A 21,609-nucleotide genomic window follows, 5' to 3' on the forward strand; every position below is an offset into this window, starting at 1 on the left:
AATATGAAAACGTTTTTGCAGAAGATTCAGATGAAAAGTCATGGCAGTAACTTAGAGAAAGGGGCACGGCAATGTCCTATCATTTAGAAATATTTAGGTAGGGCAGGGGGCACACATCACACTGTGTTCTTTGTGAAGAACAGCCATCGGAACTGCTCAGTAGTGCAGTCCTCAGAAGGGAGGCTACAGAAATTATTCATCTGGTACTTGTAAACCATATTATAAAAAGTAAATTCTTATAACTAAAAATAATCCCGTTAAAAAAATCTAAAATATCATACATTTAACATAAAACTAATTCCCACTGAAGCCACGCTGAGTAGGAGGGGAGGGACGAAAATGTTACAAAGGGCAAAAGGAAACTTTGGATAGTGGTGGACGTGTTTGTAATCTTGACCACAGTAAAGGTTTCACTGATGCATACATATGTCCAAACTGATCCAACTGCACAATTTAAATATGCACAGTTCACTATGTCAATACTTCAGCAAAATGGTTTTTAGAAATAAAATAAAATGGTTAGGTTGTACAAAATTCGATCTGCAAAGCAAACCAGGTCACCAGCAAACTACATCTGTGACACGGCATATGACTCTTTAAATATCCACATTTCCTGAATCACTGTGGGTCTCTGATGTACCTGTTTAAACCCTCCTTTGATGTTGCCAAATGTCTAGGTAACAACCTCACTCACAAAATCCTTTTAAGAAAAAAACACAATTTCAACAAAACTTAAGCAGGAAGGTAAAATTTGGGAGTAACTACTTTAGTGGTATTCCTTTATCCTAAATACCACTATTTAACTTTTCATTCAAGTCACAGCTTCTGTCATCTCTCCCCTGGCCTTTTCCACACCCTGGACCTATGATCAGTTATGGAGCCTATCAACACCCAGTGCCATGGGCACACCACCAAACCTGGGGGCTGGTCAGAAAGGCCCAGATGGCAGGGAAGACTTCACTTGCCATGAAAGACCTTAGCACTGAATGGCTGTAGATCTAACCGTCACACCAGTGAGAAAAATGCTGCGAAGACCAGGTACAATGCAGCCTAGATTGTTTTTCACTTACATCTCAGCACTTCGACAATCAAGTCCAAGTCAGTGCTGAGCTTCTTGATGTGGTCCAGATTAGCCACTGTGGTGATTGGCACATACTGATCACTGTCCATCTGTGATATAAGGTACATGTCACTAGCAAGGTTCTCCCTGCAGAAAAAAGACAATCTCTCTTAATTAACACCTCTTTAAGTGAAAGCCTTGCAAGAATATGATTGTAACATGATGTTGCTTCAGAGCTAGTTAAATCTGAGTTCTAATCCCACCTCTTATTTGCCTTGGGTCAAAGGTATTTGGGGAGGCAGAAACAGCAAAACTGAAAGTATACTGCACTTTATACAATCAAAGCTAACGAGAAAGTAAATCTTCACAAAATGTATTTACACTTTATCTGTTCTAAAGAGTTTTAAGTAGCTTATTCAAAATACAATTTTTTAAAGTAAGGAAATCTACCTGAAAGGACAATAAAATAAGAAAAATATGAAAAGACCAGCAGGAAAGGTGGGTGCCCAAAGTGTTTGCTGTTCAGTCTTGCCAGAAACACTTGCCAGAAAAGCAGCAGATCCAACTCTGGCTTCCCAGCACTTTCTAGCAACCAGGATTAAAAAGAAGGAAACTTTGTCATAACATGACCTACAGATCACAAGGTAAGTCACAGATTACCAGTAAATTTGGGTGAAGATGAGCTACTTCCTGGTATTTTGGTCTATGATGAACACTTTCAAGTATTAAAGCAGGCCCAGAGAAAAACCTGAAAAATCACCAATACTGATAGAAAATTTTACATGTGCCAACCGGTTATCTTCTCACTCAAAAAAAAAAAAAAAAAAATACAGTTAATCCCATCTTCTTGTTTGTCCAGTTCTCCCACTTGAACTTTAAAGGTTCTATTCTACTTTCGAATAGAAAAGGTATTATCCAGGGGAGAAAAAATACACCTAAAAATATGAGTGCTGTATAAATAAAACAATTTACTATAGCTATGTTTGGCATATTTTGAGAACTAGTATAAGGAATTTGTTCTCAGACTTTAGTGTGCTGAAAACCTAAGGCATGGAGTGGGGCCCAGGAATCCAAATTTCAAAAAGCAACTAGGATAATGATCATCAAGATGAATTTGTGGACAATTCTGGGGAACTCTGACATAGAGGATTATGTTCAGTTCTCCAACATGTCAAAGGTTACTTACTCACTATTCTAGATTTCCTATTACACAGACATAGACAGTAACAGATACATACTCCTTCTATGTAAAATTCATATCTGTATATAAAAACCAATGGACAACATCACAGGTATTAGGTACTAGAAAAACCACCACCGTCCTTACCTGGATAAGCAGAATTCCAATGTTTTTTTGAGTACTTCTCGGGGGTCTTCCTGGCTTTCTGGTTGAGAATCATTTCCTCCTACATAAAAGTAATAATCAACTCAGGAAAAATGTCTTAAAATTTACCAGGTAGATAATTCAGTAAAACAATTTTAATGTTTTCAGTATATATTAATTCATCTAGTGTATAGAACATAAGAACAATGCTATTCTACCTACCAAAAAAAAAAAAAAACAACCCCTTCTCCCCCAAACAGAAACACAGTTTTGAAAATTAATCAGAGTATAAGATTAGCGGGTGCTTTTTAACACATAATATGTACAAGTTTATTTAATGCTTTGTCTCAATTCCAAAAAGAATTTCAGGTAGCCTACAAGAACACAGATACTAAAGCAATGATAAAATATAAAGGAAAGAATCAAAATAAGGAAAAGATAAACAAAGGCCAAAAAATCAAGGATGGGGATAATAAACACACAGGCTGTAAGGACCACAATTTCTACACAAGAGCCTTATAAACAAGCCTTTAAAGTTCCAGACAGTTAAAGTCACAAGTGAGAAATTGCGGAGTCACAGGAATGCTACTGAGAACACTAAATAAACAGATCTTCAAGAGGAAACTTTACAGTTGAGAAACCTAATAAACCTACTTCAGCCAGGTGGTCATGGTCAACATCACAGTGATAAATCATGCTGATACTATGTACCCTTAACACGATAGGATAAAGACCACAAGACCTCAGTGGTCTTCCTGCCCCCAAACCCGTACCACTGGTATGATCATGAAAAAACATTAAACAGATTCCAATAGAAACAGAAGAGTAGCATACACAATAATTGACCAGTCCTCCTCTAGACTATCAAGGTCATCTAAAACAAGCAAAGTCTAAGAAATTGTTACAGCCAAGAGGAACCTAAGAAGACATGAAAACTAAATGTAATGTGGTATCCTGGAATAGGTAATATATACCAATGCTGTGGCAAATGTATCATACTAATAATGTAAGATGTCAAGAATATAAGGGACTGGATGCCTGGTCTACGGGAACTCTCTACTCAATTTTCTCAATTTTTCTATGAGTTTAAAACTGTTTTAAAACAAATAGCAAGATGAGAGACTCAAACCAAACTATATCAATCACCACAGTAAATGTTAATGTTCTAAACACTGGAATTAAAGGCAGAGATCATTATATTTGACTTTTTATTAAAAAGGAAAACACAGTATCAACTGTTACTTTACCTTTAAGAAATGTACTTTATTAAATATAAATACCCAAATAGGTTAAAAGTAAAAGGATGGAAGATGATATACTACTACCAGGAATAAAGAAGTTTGTTTCATCATGATAAAAGAGTCAATTTATCAAGGGACCATAGTAATCTTAAAACAGGGCTCTAAGATAAATGAAGAAAAACTGGGAGAACTACAAGGAGAAACAGACAAATCTAAGAACTAATAGAATACCTAACTCTCTTAATAACGGATACAACAAGTAGACAGAAACCAAGAATATAGTAGACTTGAACAACACTATCACCTAATTAGACTTGACTGATATTTACAGAACACCCCCATAACAACAGCAAAATACATTTTTCTTTAGTGCAAAAGGAACATTTAGATTGCCTATACTTTGGGCCACAGTACATTTAACTAAATTCAAAGAGAGTCAAGTCATACAAAGTATGTCCTTTGAGCACAATGAGATTAAATTAGAAATCAAGAAAAGAAAGTTCACTGGAAAATCCCCAAATATTTAGAAACTAAACAAAATACTTCTGAAGTACCTCCAGAATGGATAAAAAATTAAGAATTTGGAACTGAATTTTAAAAGAAAGACACATCACAATCTGTAAGATTGTGCTAAAGTACTACTGAAGAGGAAATTTATAGAACTAGATGGCTATATTACAAAAGAAGGAATGGCTTTTGTCTTATCAGATACTAAAAAAAGAGAACAAATTAAACCCAAAGTTACCAGAAGAAAGTATATTATAAAGATTAGGGGGAAAAAATCAATGAAATGAAGAGAAAAAAAAACAGTTGAGAAAAATCAATGAAACCAAACTGATTTTTTGGGAAGATCAACAAAATTGACAAACCTCTACCAGTTTGATTAAGGGGAAAAAAGAGAAGACATAAATTACCAGTAACAGAAATGAGTGATGTGATAGATTCTACAGATTAAAAAGATAAATAGAATAACATGAGCAGCTCATATGCAATAACTTGGACAATTAAATGAACTGGTCCAAATCTTTGGTAGATACAAGTAACCAAATCTCTCTGAAAAAGAGATAGATAACCCGAGAAGCCCTATGTAAAAAGATAATTAAACCCCCAAAACTTGTAGCTTAAAACTTTCCCACCAACAAACCTCTAGGCCCACATGGCTTCATTTTTAATTTATGGAAGAAATAATAAACTCATCCAAAAACTGAACAGGAAAGAATATCTCCAAATGAAAACTACAGATGAATATTATTCATGAACACAGATGTAAAAATTCTAAGCATAATTTTGCAATCTAATCCAACAATCTATCAAGCATATTACATCATGACCTAGTGAGGCTTATCCCAGGAATTTAAGTTTGCTTAAATGTTTGAAAAACCAATGAGTATAATTCACCTTTAACACACTAAGAAAGAAAATATACATGACCATCACCACAGACGGAGGAGAAACAAGACACATTGCAAGAACCATTCCTCATAAAAGTTCCCAGAAAATAGTAACAAAAGATACCTCATTAACATGTACGTAAAAATAACTAACATTGCCCTAGCTGGTGTGGCTCAGTGGGCTAAGCAATGGCCTGTGAACCAAGGGTCACTGGTTTGATTCCCTGTACAGGCACATGCCTGGGTTGTGGGCCAGGTCAGGTCCCCAGTGGGGGCATGTGAGAGGCAACCACACATTGATGTTTCTTTCCCTTTCTTCCGCCCTTCCCCTCTGTCTAAAATAAATAAATAAAATCTTTTAAAAACCCCCCACTAACATTACACTCAATATGAAGACTGTTTTCCCACTAAGATCAGTCAGATGTTTGCACTCACTACATTTGCTCCCCTTTTAATGGAGGATCTATCCAGTGCATCACGCAAGATAAAGAATAAAAGATACCAGACTGGCTAGGAAATAACACTGAATTTATTCACAGATAAATTCACATCTATGTTGAAAATCCAGTATAATCTACAGAAAGTTCCTAAAACAAAGAAGTCAACTTAGCAAGTTTGCAGGGTATAATATCAATTTATAAAAATTAACTATATGTCTATCTACTGATGACAAACAATTGCAAATTAAATTTTCAAAAATCATAACACAAAAAAATATAAATACTTAAGAATAAATTGGACAAAAGATGTGAAAGACTAATACACTGAAAACTAAAAAACATATAAACAAAAAAACACAGCCAAGAGAAATCAAAGAAGACCTAAACAACTGGAAACATATACCTTGCTCATGAGTACTATGTTAAGATGTTGATTTTCTGCAATTGTGCTACAAATTTAATGCAATGTCAATAAAAAGCATTTTATAGACAGTTACCAGCTTATTCTAATTTGTATAAAAATGGAAAGGAACTAGAAAAGCCAAAATAACTCTGAAAATGAACAAAATGAGAAGGCTAACACTACCTGTTTTTAAGAGTTACTTACAGTAATCAAAACACTGTGGCACTGCTGTCAAAACAGACTAACAGATCAATGGAACAGAAGAGACAGGCTAGAGATAAACCCATATACGTATGGACAGATGGTTCTGACAATGGTACAGAGGCGTGCAGTGGAGAAAGGAAAACCTTTCTGGCAAATGGTGCATTTCCGCATGTGGGGAAAATAATAACTTTGCTCCATACTTCATAATATATACAAAAATTAACGTGAAATTGTCCATAGGCCTAAAAAATATAAAACTTAAAGTCATACAACTTCTAGGAGAAAACCTTTGTGACTAAGCATTAAGCAAAGATTTCTTAGGTACAACACCAAAAGCAAGTTCCATAAAAGAAAAAAACTGATAAACTGGACTATATAAAAAAATTGTAAACTTCTGCTTTTCAAAAGCTGAAACTATTAGGAAAACAGAAAGACAAGCAACAGACTAGGAGACTGTATTTGCAAATCATATATCTGATAAGGACTTGTGTCCAAAACATATAAAGAATTCTCAAAATGCAATAATAAAGCAGCCCGACAAGAGAATGGGCAAGACTTGAATGGGCCCTTCACTTAAAGACAGATACTTATGAAAACGTGCTTGACACCATTGGGCATTAGGAAAATACAAATTAAGAACACAGTGAGACTCTATTACCTACCTTTTAGAATGGCTAAAATTAAAAAGAATGACTATATCAGTGTTGGTGAGGGTATAGGGCAGCTGGATCTCTGATCCATTGCTGGTGGGAACACAAAGGGAGCTACTACGGGACACAGCTTCACCATTTCTTTGGCAGAGGTCCCTAACCTCAGGCCGTGGACCAGTACAGGTCTGTGGCCTGTTAGGAACTGGGCCATACAGCAGGAGGTGAGCTTGAATGTAATGCACTTGAACCACTCCAAAACCATCCCACCCCTCCCAAACTGGTGTGTGGAAAAATTGGCTTCCACGGAATCAGTCCCTGGTGACAAAAGGATTGGGGACCACTTGTGTGCGGGACAATGCCCCAACTACTGAGCCACCTGCCCAGGGCAGCTTCACCATTTCCTAAGCAGATAAATATATGCCTACTAGATGACCATCTATTCCATGTGTACATATCTACCCAAGAGAAACAGAAACATGTGTCCATACAAAGTCTTACTTATAAATGGGCATAGTAGCTTTATTTGCAATAGCCACAACCTGGAAACAAATCCAAATATTCATCAACAGATAAATGGAAAAACATATTGGTTAATAATGGAATACTCCTCAGCAACAAAAAATGAACAGTTTGTGAGTATTGCAACATGAACCTTAAAATTAGTAAGCCGAATAAAAGAAGCATTGATCTTGATTGTGGTGATTGTCCTACAGGTATATGCACACATCATATCAAATTGATAGAGAAATCAATGAGGAATAGAAGTTAACAAATCAATTTTTTATAATGCAATGAATATTTTACTTTAATCTAGGGAAAATAAAACTTATATAAAAGCTGGGATACACTTTAAATATATAATGTTTATTTTATAACAATTATGTTCCAAGAGGCTCTATTCCCAAAAATAACAAAGAAGAGAGCACTTGGTCTGAGGTGAGACCAGAAGTTGTGAAACGTGTCCAGAAGGGTGACTTCCCTGGGCCACTGTGGGCCATGCTAAGACCCAGTAGAAGTTTGTGATTATAACTTAAAGCGACACCACTGCATACTGCTATGTAGTTTTGTTCAGCCACACATATCTATCCACTCAGGAATAGGCACACACTAAGTAGAGAATTATATTTAAATAAGTTCGAAGCATTTGCTAAGCAACTATGAAGGACGTAATGAAATTATCATTGGGGTGATCAGGAATTGGTGAGGAGGGAAATGAGGCACAAGGCGGGCCATGGGAGATTACAGAGGTCAGTGGAGGCATTCAGCCAGTGCTAGCCAAATTAGCAACAGTGCAGACAAAGCCTTCATGAATGTCACCCTTTAAGGGGAAAAATAAACAAAGATGTGATGCCAAATACTTACATGGTGCTTACTGTGTACCTCTTGTTTGTAACATAACGTTTGGTAGTGAAAACGTAACACACAGAAAGGGAGGGTGCTTTCTATTTCCATACCATTTCTAAATCAAGTGTATCTTTAGACAGAATCACCTGAAAGACTAAGCACACTTCCTTCACCTGCATCAGCTCTGGCTAGCCAACTTAAGGGAGTCATTCCTTCTACTCAAGCTGCCCCATTCAATTGTCAATGAGAATGCAGCCTACCTCTTAGATCTGTGGGGGTTTAGATTATGTCAGAGACAAACCTGGGGGTGAACTTCCGTGTCCCATAACCTATAGGCATTTCTACACCTTCCCCACATAGGCACCCCAAAAAGAATTGCTCTCTTCTCTTTGTTCTTCTCTTCTTCTAAAAATAGCTTTAAATAGCCCTTTAAAAAAAAAACCCAACTTTTTTGGGCTTGACTCTCAATTTCACATTAACATTCCCTGTGTGTGCTCTCACATTTTGCCCCATGGCAGATCTACTGCTTCTCTCAGTTCAACGGACTTGTGTTACAGGAAGCGCTCAGGTCTCACACTCTTTCCGTGATGCCTTCCCTGACCAAAACGCCTCATCTCTGTCCACACAGAAGTGAGTTTACTGTAGAATCAAAGGAAGAGATGACAGGCACATTGTGCCAGGAAATATTTTACAAGCTGAATTTTTTTTTTTTGAACCCCTTGTCACACCACCTATTGAAGAGAAACAACATGACATGCTGCCACTTCACCCAAAAGCGGTGTTTTTACTCTGCCCTTTCTGGACGGCTCAGTGGGCCATTAGCGAAAGGCCCAATGAGTGCTTTTCAAAGGGGTACAAGCTGAATTTTTAAAAGCAACATAAAAGCCCTGGCTGGAGGCTCAGTTGGTTGGAGCATTGTCCTACAGACCAAAAGGTCGTGGGTGTGACTCCTGGTTAGGGCACATGCCCAGGTCATGGGTTCAATCCCTGTCTGGGGAGTGTTCAAGAGGCAGCCAATCAATGTTTCTCACTCACATCGATGTCCCTCTCTTCCCCCCCATTCCTCTCTCGAAAAACACAATGGGAAAAAAAAAAAAAGACCTCCGGTGAGGATTAAAAAAATAAAAGCAACATAAAATAAGCCCTTACTCTATGTGACAATGATTCCATAAAGTACCTTTACCTGTTTCGCTGTTTTCAGGCAGAGATTCATATTCTGAGTGATCCAAAGCCAAAGTGTTCATGGCTGTTTGATCCGGCTCCTGTAATTCTGACAGTGCTGCATTCTCATGACTTTTGTCACCATCACCGTTGACATCCAATTCTGTAATTCGGAATTTTACCCAAAAGCAAAGGTTAAAAGAGTAACTTTCTCTTAAAACAACAGTTTATATTTGCAGTTACTTTAATTTTTTAAGTTGGTGGCAAAAGATCACATGACTCTTATATAGTGTCACAAACCAGGATACAAATTTCAATTAACAATTTCTTAAAGATGGATTAAAAGGAAAACAAAGACCAAGCCTGGAGAGCAAAGCTGCTTCTCATGGCATTGGGCTCACCACTCACCCTCCTGGCCATAGCTGGGGCACTGGTCAGGTGTGTCCTCCCAGGCTGCACTCACACTAGCATCCGCTGAACTACCTGCCTCCAAATGTAACACCGGTGTCCCCCATACTTTTGCATTGGGGTTTAGTTCCGAAACCTTGGCTGTTGGTACCTAAGAAAAAATTTGATACATACATTTCTATCCAAATTCCAATCAAATGCAATTGTACTTATTCAGAATTAAAACGCATCTATGTAAGGGAATTTATGCTAAAAAGGCTGAGCCTATCTACACATACTTTGGGAATGAAATCAGGGTTAACAGTAACAAAAGTGGATGCATTCGGAGCTCAACTCAATTTATCATTAGAGTCTAAGTTCCTACTGTGCAAGGCTCTCTAGAGACGTGTAACAGAAAAATAACCACTGATCCAGTTATCATCTCTGCCCTAGACTACCCAACGATTTCCAGAATTGCAAATCTAAATGGAACATAGATGCATAAAATTTGAAAATAAAGCTCACATAAGCAAAGGATGTAGAAAATGAAAGTTCCTCCATAAACAAAGGTCAGAGGGGTGCCTAATGGGGCACTTCTGGGACCCTGCACATTTCCAGGATCACTGGCCTCCTACTGTCCAGACATATCAGACACTTCCACTCCATTTGTCCAGAACACTCTCCCTGATACTCACATGGCTCCCACTTTCACCTCCTTTAGAGACTGGTGAGACCTTTTTCCAGGGCACCTTATCAAACCTATAACCACCCCAATTTTTCTTCTCCTGCCCATAAACCTTGAGCACCTCCACAAGTCTAAGGAACAGTTAATGTCATCCCAAGGACAGCTGTTCCCCAAACTAACTCCAGTTCTGCTGCCACAATCATTCAGCAATCCCAGCCAAATTATACACCTCCTCCCAGCTACCGGAGTTGACCCCCACTGTATAGGGGTCAGAGCTTCTAAAGGGAGGGACCAGAGTCCTGGTCCTAGAAGCCCTCGCAGTGCCTAGTAGGAGCTCTGAGCTGGGTATAGCCTCACTGCACAGGATCAGAGAGGTGCACATATTACCTAATGAGTTCTCCTAGTATGCACAGGGTCAAGATAAGCCATCACAGAAACCACATGTGAATTAACAATCTTTTTTTTTTAAGATTTTTAAAATTAATTTTTAGAGAGGGGTAGGGAGGGAGAGAGAAAGGGAAACATCAATGTGTGGTTGCCTCTCAAGCACCCCCTACTGGGGACCTGGCCTGCAACTCAGGCATGTGCCCGGACTGGGAATCGAACCAATGATTCTTTGGTTCACAGGCAGGCACTCAATCCACTGAGCCACACCAGCCAGGGCTGAATTAACAATCTTAAAAGGACAAAATAAATTTACTCTGGCTAAGGTGATTAAAGTTTGCTGTGAAAAACAACTATTTCTGAAATTGATAGCAGAGACTGATGTGGTTAAAACCACGGTATCTACTTTATTCATATGTAGGAAGCAATGACAATGAACATCATGCCCACAGAACAAGATGCCTCAGTGAGTGCCTACCTGGAACACTTTTCATTTTTAGGTATTGGTGAAAGGGCAAAGAACTGGGTTCCCCCTTTCCTTTAAGAATACTATACTCAAGAAGCACTAAGTCTCCCCTTTCTTACATGGCACCTACAACTTCCAGTTCATTTTGGCCTCTGCTTCTGCACAGGGTGTTTCTCTATTTGTCTCTCTCAACCCCCTGTGTCTCCAATAAACACTCCCAAATGCTCAGTAAGTGCCAGGCACAGCAGGAAGCCAACAGGATAGAACAAAGCAGACACAGCCTTCATAAGCAAAGAGCAATGTAGCAGGTATTCTGCATCTAAGACACCACTACTACCTGCCTCAGCATTCACACCTTTACCATTTGCTTTTTTCTTAACTCATTCCTCTATGCTTTTTCCTTTTCTAGCACTTGTGTACACCACTCTTTCTAATTACAACTGCTCTCTTTCCACCATGCAACAACACACACCAAGCTCTCCTAGGTTAGTGCTATTCCATCCAAGGAACTGAGTCCCCTGACCTCATGTATGTACTACACGTTCTCTTAACTCCTAATACCAACCAACATCAGTCTTTTCCGTTTTTAGCATCTTTTGCAGCTGCCCGTACTACATCACCAATGTACATTTTGCAGTTCCCTAGTACAGATCACACTCTATCCTAGAGGTAAACAACACTCTGAGAGCCTCAAACCTGCAGCAGGCTTGTCTCCCACAGAGCTCACACTGCTAGAATGTGCCTGGTCTGTCTTTCCCACAAGCCCACGAATTCTTAGATGTCCATTTGGTTCACCAATGCATTGCTAATAAGCAGTTCTGAATTCAGTACACAGGTGCTTGAGAAATATGCTGAATGTTTAATAAAGTAATAATACACAAGATTGTATTTTCCACTATCTGACAATCTGTGCAAGGTTTTTTGCCACATCCAAATAGAACCATATACCCTCATATACTTGACTACTTCATAGGTAGTAGATATGCAAATTCAAACCAACTATTAGGGACTTCACAATTTTAAGCAATTAGTCAGTATTCAAAAAGATACTCTGAGATGTGACAAAGATGTCACAAAGATGTGACAAAGAAAAGAGGAAGACTTATAATTAAGACCTAATGACATGACAACTAACACTGGAGAGTGTGCTAGGTGTCAAGATATTCTATGTATTTACCTGTATTTAATCATGACAATCCTATCAGGTAGTAGTAACCACTGCCTCCATTTCACAAATAAGAAAACCAAGGAAGAGACAGGTTAAGTAATCTGACCCCAAAAATGATGGTAATCAGAAAACAGTGGTGTAATATTAGCAAAAAAAGAAAACATCTATCAAGAATTCATTAACTTTTTGTAATTCACATAAGAAATAACTTATTGAACTTATTTCTTTGAAATGTAGTTATTCTCTTACAATTATATGCAACGCCAAGTCACTACCAACAACTTAAGTTTCACCTGCTTGGCCAACTAAGTCTTAGCCACCTGAGTCTTATTTTTCCACTGAAAATCATGGCTAAGCAATGATCACTAGAACCAGAAGTGAGGTGACCTTAAAAACCATGTTTTGAAGCAATTTCACAGAAATGACCAATGTTACTCCTTGGAGAGTACAGCATCCCCAAAACTGACACTAAAAAAATTCTTCTACCCACTAAACACAATGCTCCATTAAAAAAATAACCTAGCAGTTCATACATTTGTTTTTTTCTCAACATGAGACAGAATGGTCCCATTGACAAGTTACCAAGTAGAAACCAGAGAAACTAGTTATCAGAGGAAGGGAAAGGCAGGTGGAGAACATAAAATAGGTAAGAAAATAAGGGGAAAGAAAAACGTGCACATTTATTTCAAATTAGCTCAGATTTCCTGGATTTGACACTAAGTAAGCTTAATAATTCAAAGCAATTCACTGGCATTAGAGTCACGCAGTCTCTGTACCTCTGGTTCTTGATTTGTAAAATGGAGTAACAACTGCTATATGTAAGATCACTATTTAAAAAATGTCTGTACAAACACTGTGACAACTGTAGTTCTGAAAAACAATTAACTATCCTTAAATGTAGTATGTTAAATGAGAGTGCTCTTTGGGTGTACCTCATAATGGAAAAGCTGATTCGGAATGGTGCACGTGTGCCTCAGAGGCAGAAGAGCAGGAGAGCAACAGGACCCACGTGCCCTCTACATTAATGTTCCAACACTGAAATTAGCAGCCAATTGTTAATTATGCCCATTTATGTAAATGATTACATGCATATGATTTAAAGGCCTAGTTTTATAGTGTTTGCCTCGATAATTCTTTAAGAAACAAAACTAACTGGAATGTAACTCTGGTAAAACTCCCAAATGTGGGCATGAAAAGGAAAAAAAAGGTTAATGGATAATTACCTAAATTATAGGACTTAATTTCTGCTTGTTTATTTCCATATAATAGGCATTAATTAACATTTACACTCCTTAACATTACACTGCCTTACTATTACCAAACATTTTTATTGCCTAATGCAACAAAAATCACTAATAATAAACTATTGTTTACATAAATGAGATTTTGTTACAAGTACGCCCTTTCAATCATACATGACCAAAAGGACTGCTTTAAAAGCAAGACTAACTTTCCATTTATTGATTTTGCATTAGTACAGAATTTCTAGAAAGGTGCCCAAATTAGCTACCCATTGCAGAATCATCTATGAAGGTTCTTCCAAATGAGCAGAGCCTGAGCACCGTGGTCTGAAGAGCTCTGCAGATGTTTCTGACAGAAAGGAGACAGAGCAAGATTCCAGAGCAAATTAAAAGTAGCAAATTTTACCTGACTTAAACAGTTACCATACAAAGTAGCAGAAAGCACAGATTTAATTCATGTACACACTGCAAGTGTAACCTTTTAGAAACAACTTTAAACATCCAATTAGTCAAATGCTTGTTCCAGCAAGAGGTTGGTGATGAGGAAGGACAGGACTGGGCATGTCAGCCTTCCCAAGTACATACATGCAAAGTCCACAAACAAACGATGATCTGCACAAAGCTGCATCTGACCACCAGCAGTACAGGTTTAGTGCTAGCAAGAGTTGACACAAAGTCTGACTATAACACACCAAACACTGAATTGAATTCATAGTCTCCAATACAAAAATATAACCAACAGCTTAACATAAAGATTCAAACAACTGCCCATTGTTTAGAATAAATCTTTGTTAATTTTAAGTTAAAAGCAATCAAAATGAAAGATCAGTATATCACAGCACAATAATAAAAACTGATAAAACATACTTACTAACTGTGCACCTCTATTTTGCCATCCCCAAATAATACCATCTTCTGCCACTGGTAGCTGATAAGGGAGCTTTTCCATCCAAAAGGAAGAGATCTCCAAGTCTTGTGGCTGACTGTGCAGGTCCCCACTAAGTATTTGTTCATCTTCTAGTGCACCTTTCACAACTGTGTTAGTCCACAGACAGCCCACTGGATATCTACAACCATCTGCCAGGCTTTCAGAAAACATTTGATTTGCCAACCCTCCTACAGGGTAATAGGAAAGTTCACTCAAAAACTGGGAGTACACTTCCTCTGGGAAGCTCTGCAAATCCCCCTTTAAGGGATTTTCAAATATATTTACAGTGTCTTCTGAGAATGATAAAACATGGTCCTCACTACTTGGTACTATTATTTCTTTGCTGTCACCTGGGTTGACAGGAACTGCCTGCAGTACATCATTAGGAATAGCTGTATGTATGTCCACTTGGGTAGGATCCACACCAGTCAAGCAAGAATAACCAGCAAGAATGTCACATAACTCCATTTGTCCAAAATTTGCCCTTGAACTTCCCACAAAAACCACTTCACTGTTTAATGCAGGTCTATTAACTGCAGCTGTGGCATTTCTTTGTGCACGTGTGCTTGTCCCACATGGACTTCTGCAGTAGCTGCTGCTGGAGTCACTGTTGCCTCTCTCCCTGTAAAGTCCCTCTTCCACCTTTTCCCCTATGAGTTTTGGTTTGTGCCCTGTCACTGCACTAGTACCCAAGGCATCAGAGACTTCAGTGGATGTGCAGGAAAGCTGCTCCTGTCCTGGACCTTCACCACAGTTTAAAGAGCTGGTCTCCTCTGCTCCTGATATCTGCGTACCTGAACTTGCAGATGGTACAAGATGAAGATCTTCATGTCTGCAGTTATTTACTCTGCAAGTTTCAAGGTTTTCTATTTGATTTGTTTCAAAATCAGGGGGGGTTGCTATACTAGAACTAATGCAAGCCAGTACATCCTGACCGGGCACTACCTTGCATTTTAGTGTATTTGTTTCCCAGTGAAACATTGTTTTAGAGTCTAACTTGATATTTTCTGTATCATTTGTACTTGTGTCTCCCTGATTAGCATTTGGTGGTTGTTTTTCATCATTTTCTAGTTTGTGAGGGCCACTCCCTGAACTCTTCACACACAGTTCATCTTCTGTTTTATGATTCAGGCCTGTTTCACTCTCTTCTTCATTGCAGGTGAAAACAAATGCAGAAGACATAAAGTTACTCTGAACACATCTGGGGCCATCAGGAGTCTCACCATTCAGGGGCATTTCCTGCGAACTCCTGAGGTCTGAGGTGTTTGTTCTTTGATATAAGCCCTCCACGTTTGTTGTTCGCACTGCACAAGTTAAATCACAGATCTGAGCCTGGGCTATGCTGGCCCCAGTATCTGCACACACATCTTCTTGACTTGAAGATCTCCTTTCAAAAACCCTTGTACCATGATCCTCATCTTGATAAGATGAACTATTTTCAGGCTGCAAAGCCAATTCTCCTTCACTCACAAGCTGGGTGCTCCTAGTTCTTAGGTTGCGATCACCACTGTACTGCCTCTCCATCGTCGCTGGCCCCAGGTGTTCAGGTCTGGGATCATCACATCTGTTAGGAGCTGCTTCTTGGAAATTAGGGTGAACAGGAAGACACTCATTTCCAAAGTTCACTAAAGTGATACATCTTTTTGAGTTGTCCGATCTGTTAATATCTAAATTGGAACAATCACTGTCTTTCACAGATTTTATAAAGTTCTTTTCTCTTACTTTTTCAGAGGTTAAACTCTGATCCACACTAGCTTTTCCAGCCCCAGATTCACCATTTTGTTCAACACTGGAAGTGTCACTAATTAGATTAACATGTGAGTCACCCATTGGACTGACTAATGCTGAGCGATGGCTCTTTCCTTCTTCAGGGATGGCACACGTGCATTCTAGTGAGTCAGTGTCTATGTTAGTACTTGATTCAGGTATTCGGCCAACATTAAGTGAGGCACCACTTTCTGTGTAATCTTTAGAGAAGCCAGTGTAAGTGTTTGCCCTTAAAGATTTAGCCTGCATGTCACCAGTGCTTACTTTACATGATGGGTCACTGTTAGTCAAAAGTTCAGAACTAGGCTTAGTTTTCTCATTAGAGACTTCCTTCACTTCAGTAGAACCCGGCAGGCCATGAGAGGACAGCTCCTCCTGTGATGCCTCTAAGTCCCCCAGACCTTGGGCAGCATTATCTGGAGGGCAGGCCCTTCTGCAAACCTCCTCAAAAGTGACAGCTGAGTGGCACTCTTCTGTTGCAGCTGCTCCACAGCTGCGTGCACACAGCTTGTCCTTACTGTCCAGGCTGCCAGGATCTACAACAGAGACACTGTAAAACTCGTTCTCTCTTGAATTCCAGCATTGTTTGTGATCCACACAAATGGGGTTTGCACCTTTCATCTCCCTATCAAACGCACCTAAAGCATTATTCTCACTATCACAACTCATGTGAACATTTACTGCAATTTCTTTCTCTAAAACAGAGCTTTTACAAGTGACGAAGTGGTGGCACAGACGGTTATTTACAAGGGCTCCTTCCTGAACGCCCTGGTCAGAAGGCCCCGGGACATGTGAAAGACACTCGTCCTCTTCAGAGCCAACACCTGCAGAGAAACCCCAGGTGCTATCGGTGTCCACACACACAGCCTTGCAGACAGTCTCACAGGCCTGCTCAATTGCAGCAGTACCTGAATTCTTGTCAGTCTTATCCAAATTTTCATACCTAGCTAGAAACTTACACATTAAAGAAGAAATAGAATTGATCAACTGTCTCGGCCTGTGAGCCCGTTTGTGCCCAGATCTCACAAATACCCTTGGCCACATATCAGTCTGAGCAGCTGCCCTGCTGGCTCCATGTTCAACATTGTACAGCTCCTCACCTTCCAACGTATCAAATAATGCAGATAAAGTATTACTTATCTTGTTCTCCGGTTCCTTCTCCTCCACAGATTTTTGTAACAGGCCAGTTTTCTCATTGTCATTGTCACCACTTAATTCTTTGCTGAAACAACAGCCCATGTTCAAAAGTTCAAACACTCACATCACAATGCCTGTTGCTGTCTAACTCCACAAGTGTGCCTCACACTAACTCTCCATGGTTTCTGATGAGATGCCAACACCCAGACACCAAAAATAGCCCCTTGCACAGCAGTCACATGTCCCTGCCACTCAAATCCAAAATCCTAATTACAACAGCCCCTGCCTAATACAATCCTACTTACTCCACACACTAAAACCCAAACAACATTTGTAACCCAAAGACTCTTAAAAGCAACAAAAATTTTCAAATTATTCTTCTTACTCTCATAAACTCAATTAAAAAATAATTAAATTATCCCAGCCTGAAAAAGGGAGTTCAGACCTCTGCTTTTTCTAGTGTTTCAGCATTCTCTGAACTGCATTTCATAAGATGAAGGCAACCAAAGAAGGTAGCTTGTTTAGTACACAAAGGAAAACAAAAATAAAAATTTGCTCTTTAAAAGCTAGAGGTACTTATAACTAAATTTCTGTAAGAAATAACAACTGTGGGTATTCAGAAATAAAAGTGCTAGGTACAGAATTGTAATGGTGTCTGTCAGAGATGGATGTTGAAATGTTTATGAATGGCATGTTGTCTAGGATTTACTTTATTTGAAGAAGTAAATACATAACTTTTTTTGAAGTATGTTTGTAGAGAGGAGAAAAAGATGTAACAAAATAGCAAAACATATATATAAAATAGTTTTAATAATCTTTTCCATATAAAAAATAGTGAAACATCTATTTGTTTATTTCAAATTTACATCTCAGGCTCCAACTTCTCTACTGCAGTCCAACTGGCCTCACCTGCCCACTTCATTGTTCGCTTGAATTTCTGCCAGGTAGATTTTCCCTCCACACACCTTTACTTCTCCAGTTTTTTCCATCTTAAAATAAACGAAACCATTATCCATCAAATTGCTCAACTAACCTTATTTATCTTTACCCCACCCAACATCTCCAATATCCAATCCATAGAGTAGTTTGGTTGAATCTACCTCCAAAATAAATTTGAAGGCCATTCATTCTTAGTCTAAGCCACCACCATTTCTCACCCTCACAACATAATAGTTTTTAAATTTGGTTTCTTTGCTTCCATTCTTGACTCACTATAATCCATTTTCTTAATATTATGAGGTCAAAATAATTTTCCTACAATATCTCATACTATTCCCCGCCTAAAATCCTCCAGCTTTACCCCACATTAATTTCAACCACTTAGATATTGCAAATAGTTGCCAAATGGCTGACAAGAGCTGGGTTTTGTTTTTGGTATTTCTTTCTACTTGTTTCTGCTTTTAAATGAAATATCAGATGCCAAAGAGGAAGTATCTTATCTTAAGTTTTGGATTTTGAAGCCAGGTTGCCTAGGTTCAGACCCTGGTTCTGCCAAGTTCTAGTTGAGTAATATTGAGGAAATTACTTAAGCATCCTCAGGTCTCAGTTCCCCTAGTAAGGATCACTTTTTGATGCTCACTAATTGGCTAGGATTGTAGTTACTACTCAAAAATTTTGGGAGGGGGGAAGAGAACAGAGGGCAGTATGATCAATATGATTGATATTACCACCAAATAAATGCAAATCTGCTCCTGAATTACACATTTATTTGGCCACCACTATGGTGATTCTCCTCTGACTCATACTGCGTCCAACTCTGGGGGTAAAACTAAATAAGAAGACTGGTTCCTAAATCAGACTGCTAAGCATACTCATTGCTGATCATAACTGCAGACTACTGAGCGTCAATACTCAGAGACACAACACAAAGTAAGAGGTCTGCACATTTAGTGTGCCATAAGTAATGCCATTTAGAAAAATGGTCAGAGCAATGCCATTGATAATAGCAAGAAAAAAAAATGTAAACGCCCCCAAAATACAAATGGCTAAAGAAATGAAGGCTTATTGACATAAAGAAAGAACTGCAGGCCAAGTACACAGAGATACGTAAATGAACTCATGCTATGTGGGAAAAAATGAGGTGAAATATGTATCTACTAATCACAACTCTTTAAAAATGGGTGTACTCTTTAATAGGACTTTTATTTTCTGTAAAGATGCTTAAGTTTGTTATAATGTTTTAAAGGACACACATGTTGGGAGCCAAGATGGTCTCTTATGATACCTTCCAACTTAAGTATTTAATGATCCTATGAAAAACTAAAGTGTGTACCACACTGCAAAACTGGTAAATAGTATACGCCCAATTTATAAGACCTGGTGTCACAGATGTGATCTGCACAAGGAATGACAGGGGTGCTGAGTAGCAGGGCTCGACAAAGAACTCACCACATGATATTCTGTTATGGCCATTAACTCTTAAAAATAACAAAGAAAGCAGTGTAATTAGTACTAGTTGCAAATTATTTCACCACAGGAATGAAATATTGAATTCTCTTCTAGATAGGTCTTATTTCAACAATTCTCACCCACGAAGTAATTTAAAAAAAAAAATAAGCAAACCCCCCCCCCCCCACAGAATCCAAAATCTGGTTTTATGTCCAGTGACAGGTTTTAAAGACATCTGAATATTATGTTATACTTCAAATCAACCATGGGGAGGAAGGAGATTTGTTCTTAAAAAAAAAAAGGAAGAAAAAAAATTTTAAATCCCTCAATGATTTCTGTATAATTTCCCTCTTACACCACTAGAAAACTTACATTTGGATTTTCAATTACTTAAAATATTACAAAATTCACTTTTTAAAAAATCAATGCAAAATATAACATGCAAAAACAATCCCACACACATCATAGAATAACAACAATGAAATACAATAGTTTAGATGGGGTTGGTCCTCTATTTTTTAAGTTTTCCGTATTAAAAGAAGATAAACAATCTAATCTCTAATTTCTACACAAACTACTTATAATTTGGAGAAATAGAGGAGGTTTACTATAAATTCTGTGAGATTACTTTTAAATTTTTTACTTTTAATAAAAGAATTATTTGTTCAATTCTGTATAAGATGTATTAAGATCATTTACAAGATTACCAAGCTAAATCTGGAATTGGTCCAAATGTACCTGATCTATGCAGATGCAAATGGTGCAAAGCAGGATTTAAAAAACAATAGATGTCCATTTCCACAATCTTTCATTAATCACAGCTACAATGTGAACTACTTTTCTTATAGTACAACCTTACTATGACTTTTATGTTTTAAAAAAACACAGGACATCAATATGTAAAGCTAATCACATCTATACAATAGATTATCAGTGAACTATTAAAAACATTATAATGAATATCATGACATCAAATTAATACACAAGGCACAGTAGACCCATACACATAATGCACACAGCAGCCAGAAGAGAATATACAGTACTGACATCTACTGTACCCAGCTGGGTCTTCGCTACCCCTTTTGGGAAACATCAACATTTGCTAGTTATTTCACAATAAATATTTGTTATAAGGAAATATCTGTGAGCCTCCAGTGTGAAATATGAGGGAGGACCCCCAAAACATGGAATTATCTTCTGGAGGACAGGCCCCTTGTAGCATAGACTTCCCCCACTGGGTGAGTGTTTTAGAAACCCACCTCTATTAGTGTACCAGCTGGCATTGTTGTGAGAGGTTGTGTTCGACTTCAGTGAATTTTTTTGGAAGACTTTCAGTGCATTTGCCCATTTCATGATGGGTGATTTATGAGCACACCTGCCTGCCCCACACCTGAGTACTCAGCAGTTTTTGACCAAAAGTGGCATTACCATGTGCCTCACCCTCCCCATTCATCTGATCTTGCCCTGCGTGACATTTTTTGTTTCCCCAATGGAGAAAGTCCTCAAAGGGAAACATTTTGCCAAGATGGAAGAGGTGAAACAAAAAACGGCAGGAGCACTAAAAGGCATCAAAATCAACGAGTTCAAAAATCTCTTTTGAGCAGCATAAAAAAAAATCTTGATAGGTGTATTACATCAAATTGAGAGTACTTTGAAGGTGACTGCAGATTAAACATGTAAGAATAAATACACAATTTTTCATAAATAAATTCCTGGGGTTTTTTTGATTCCCCTCATATCTCAGGACTGAATTACCTGACTCAAAGCTGGGATGGAGCTTGTCTGAGAAGTGGTTTGAGGTATGGGACCATTCATCTGTAAAATTAAAAACATCAAATAT

General features: G+C 38.3%; 1 protein-coding gene and 1 non-coding gene across 9 annotated transcripts in view; both read right to left on the reverse strand.

Annotated features, from left to right (window-relative positions):
- Positions 1–21,609, reverse strand: part of LARP4B (La ribonucleoprotein 4B) — an 81,833-nt gene that overhangs the window by 24,531 nt on the left and 35,693 nt on the right. For 6 of the 8 annotated variants that reach the window (XM_053922037.1, XM_053922036.2, XM_053922039.2 and 3 more), the window contains 3 exons: positions 21,525–21,584; positions 18,291–18,370; positions 9,786–17,466 (listed from right to left, as the gene is read on the reverse strand). In XM_053922037.1, the coding sequence (XP_053778012.1) occupies positions 14,352–17,466; positions 18,291–18,370; positions 21,525–21,584 (3,255 nt within the window). In that variant the 3' untranslated portion in view covers positions 9,786–14,351. The other 2 variants (XM_053922043.2, XM_053922042.2) reach the window with 1 other exon arrangement.
- On the reverse strand, positions 8,775–8,910 carry LOC112296481 (small nucleolar RNA SNORA21). The gene has a single exon (XR_002973922.2). It is a non-coding gene; the product is annotated as a small nucleolar RNA SNORA21 (small nucleolar RNA).

This window comes from Desmodus rotundus, chromosome 4 (assembly GCF_022682495.2).
Source record: "Desmodus rotundus isolate HL8 chromosome 4, HLdesRot8A.1, whole genome shotgun sequence".
NCBI classification, from domain to species: Eukaryota; Metazoa; Chordata; class Mammalia; order Chiroptera; family Phyllostomidae; genus Desmodus; species Desmodus rotundus.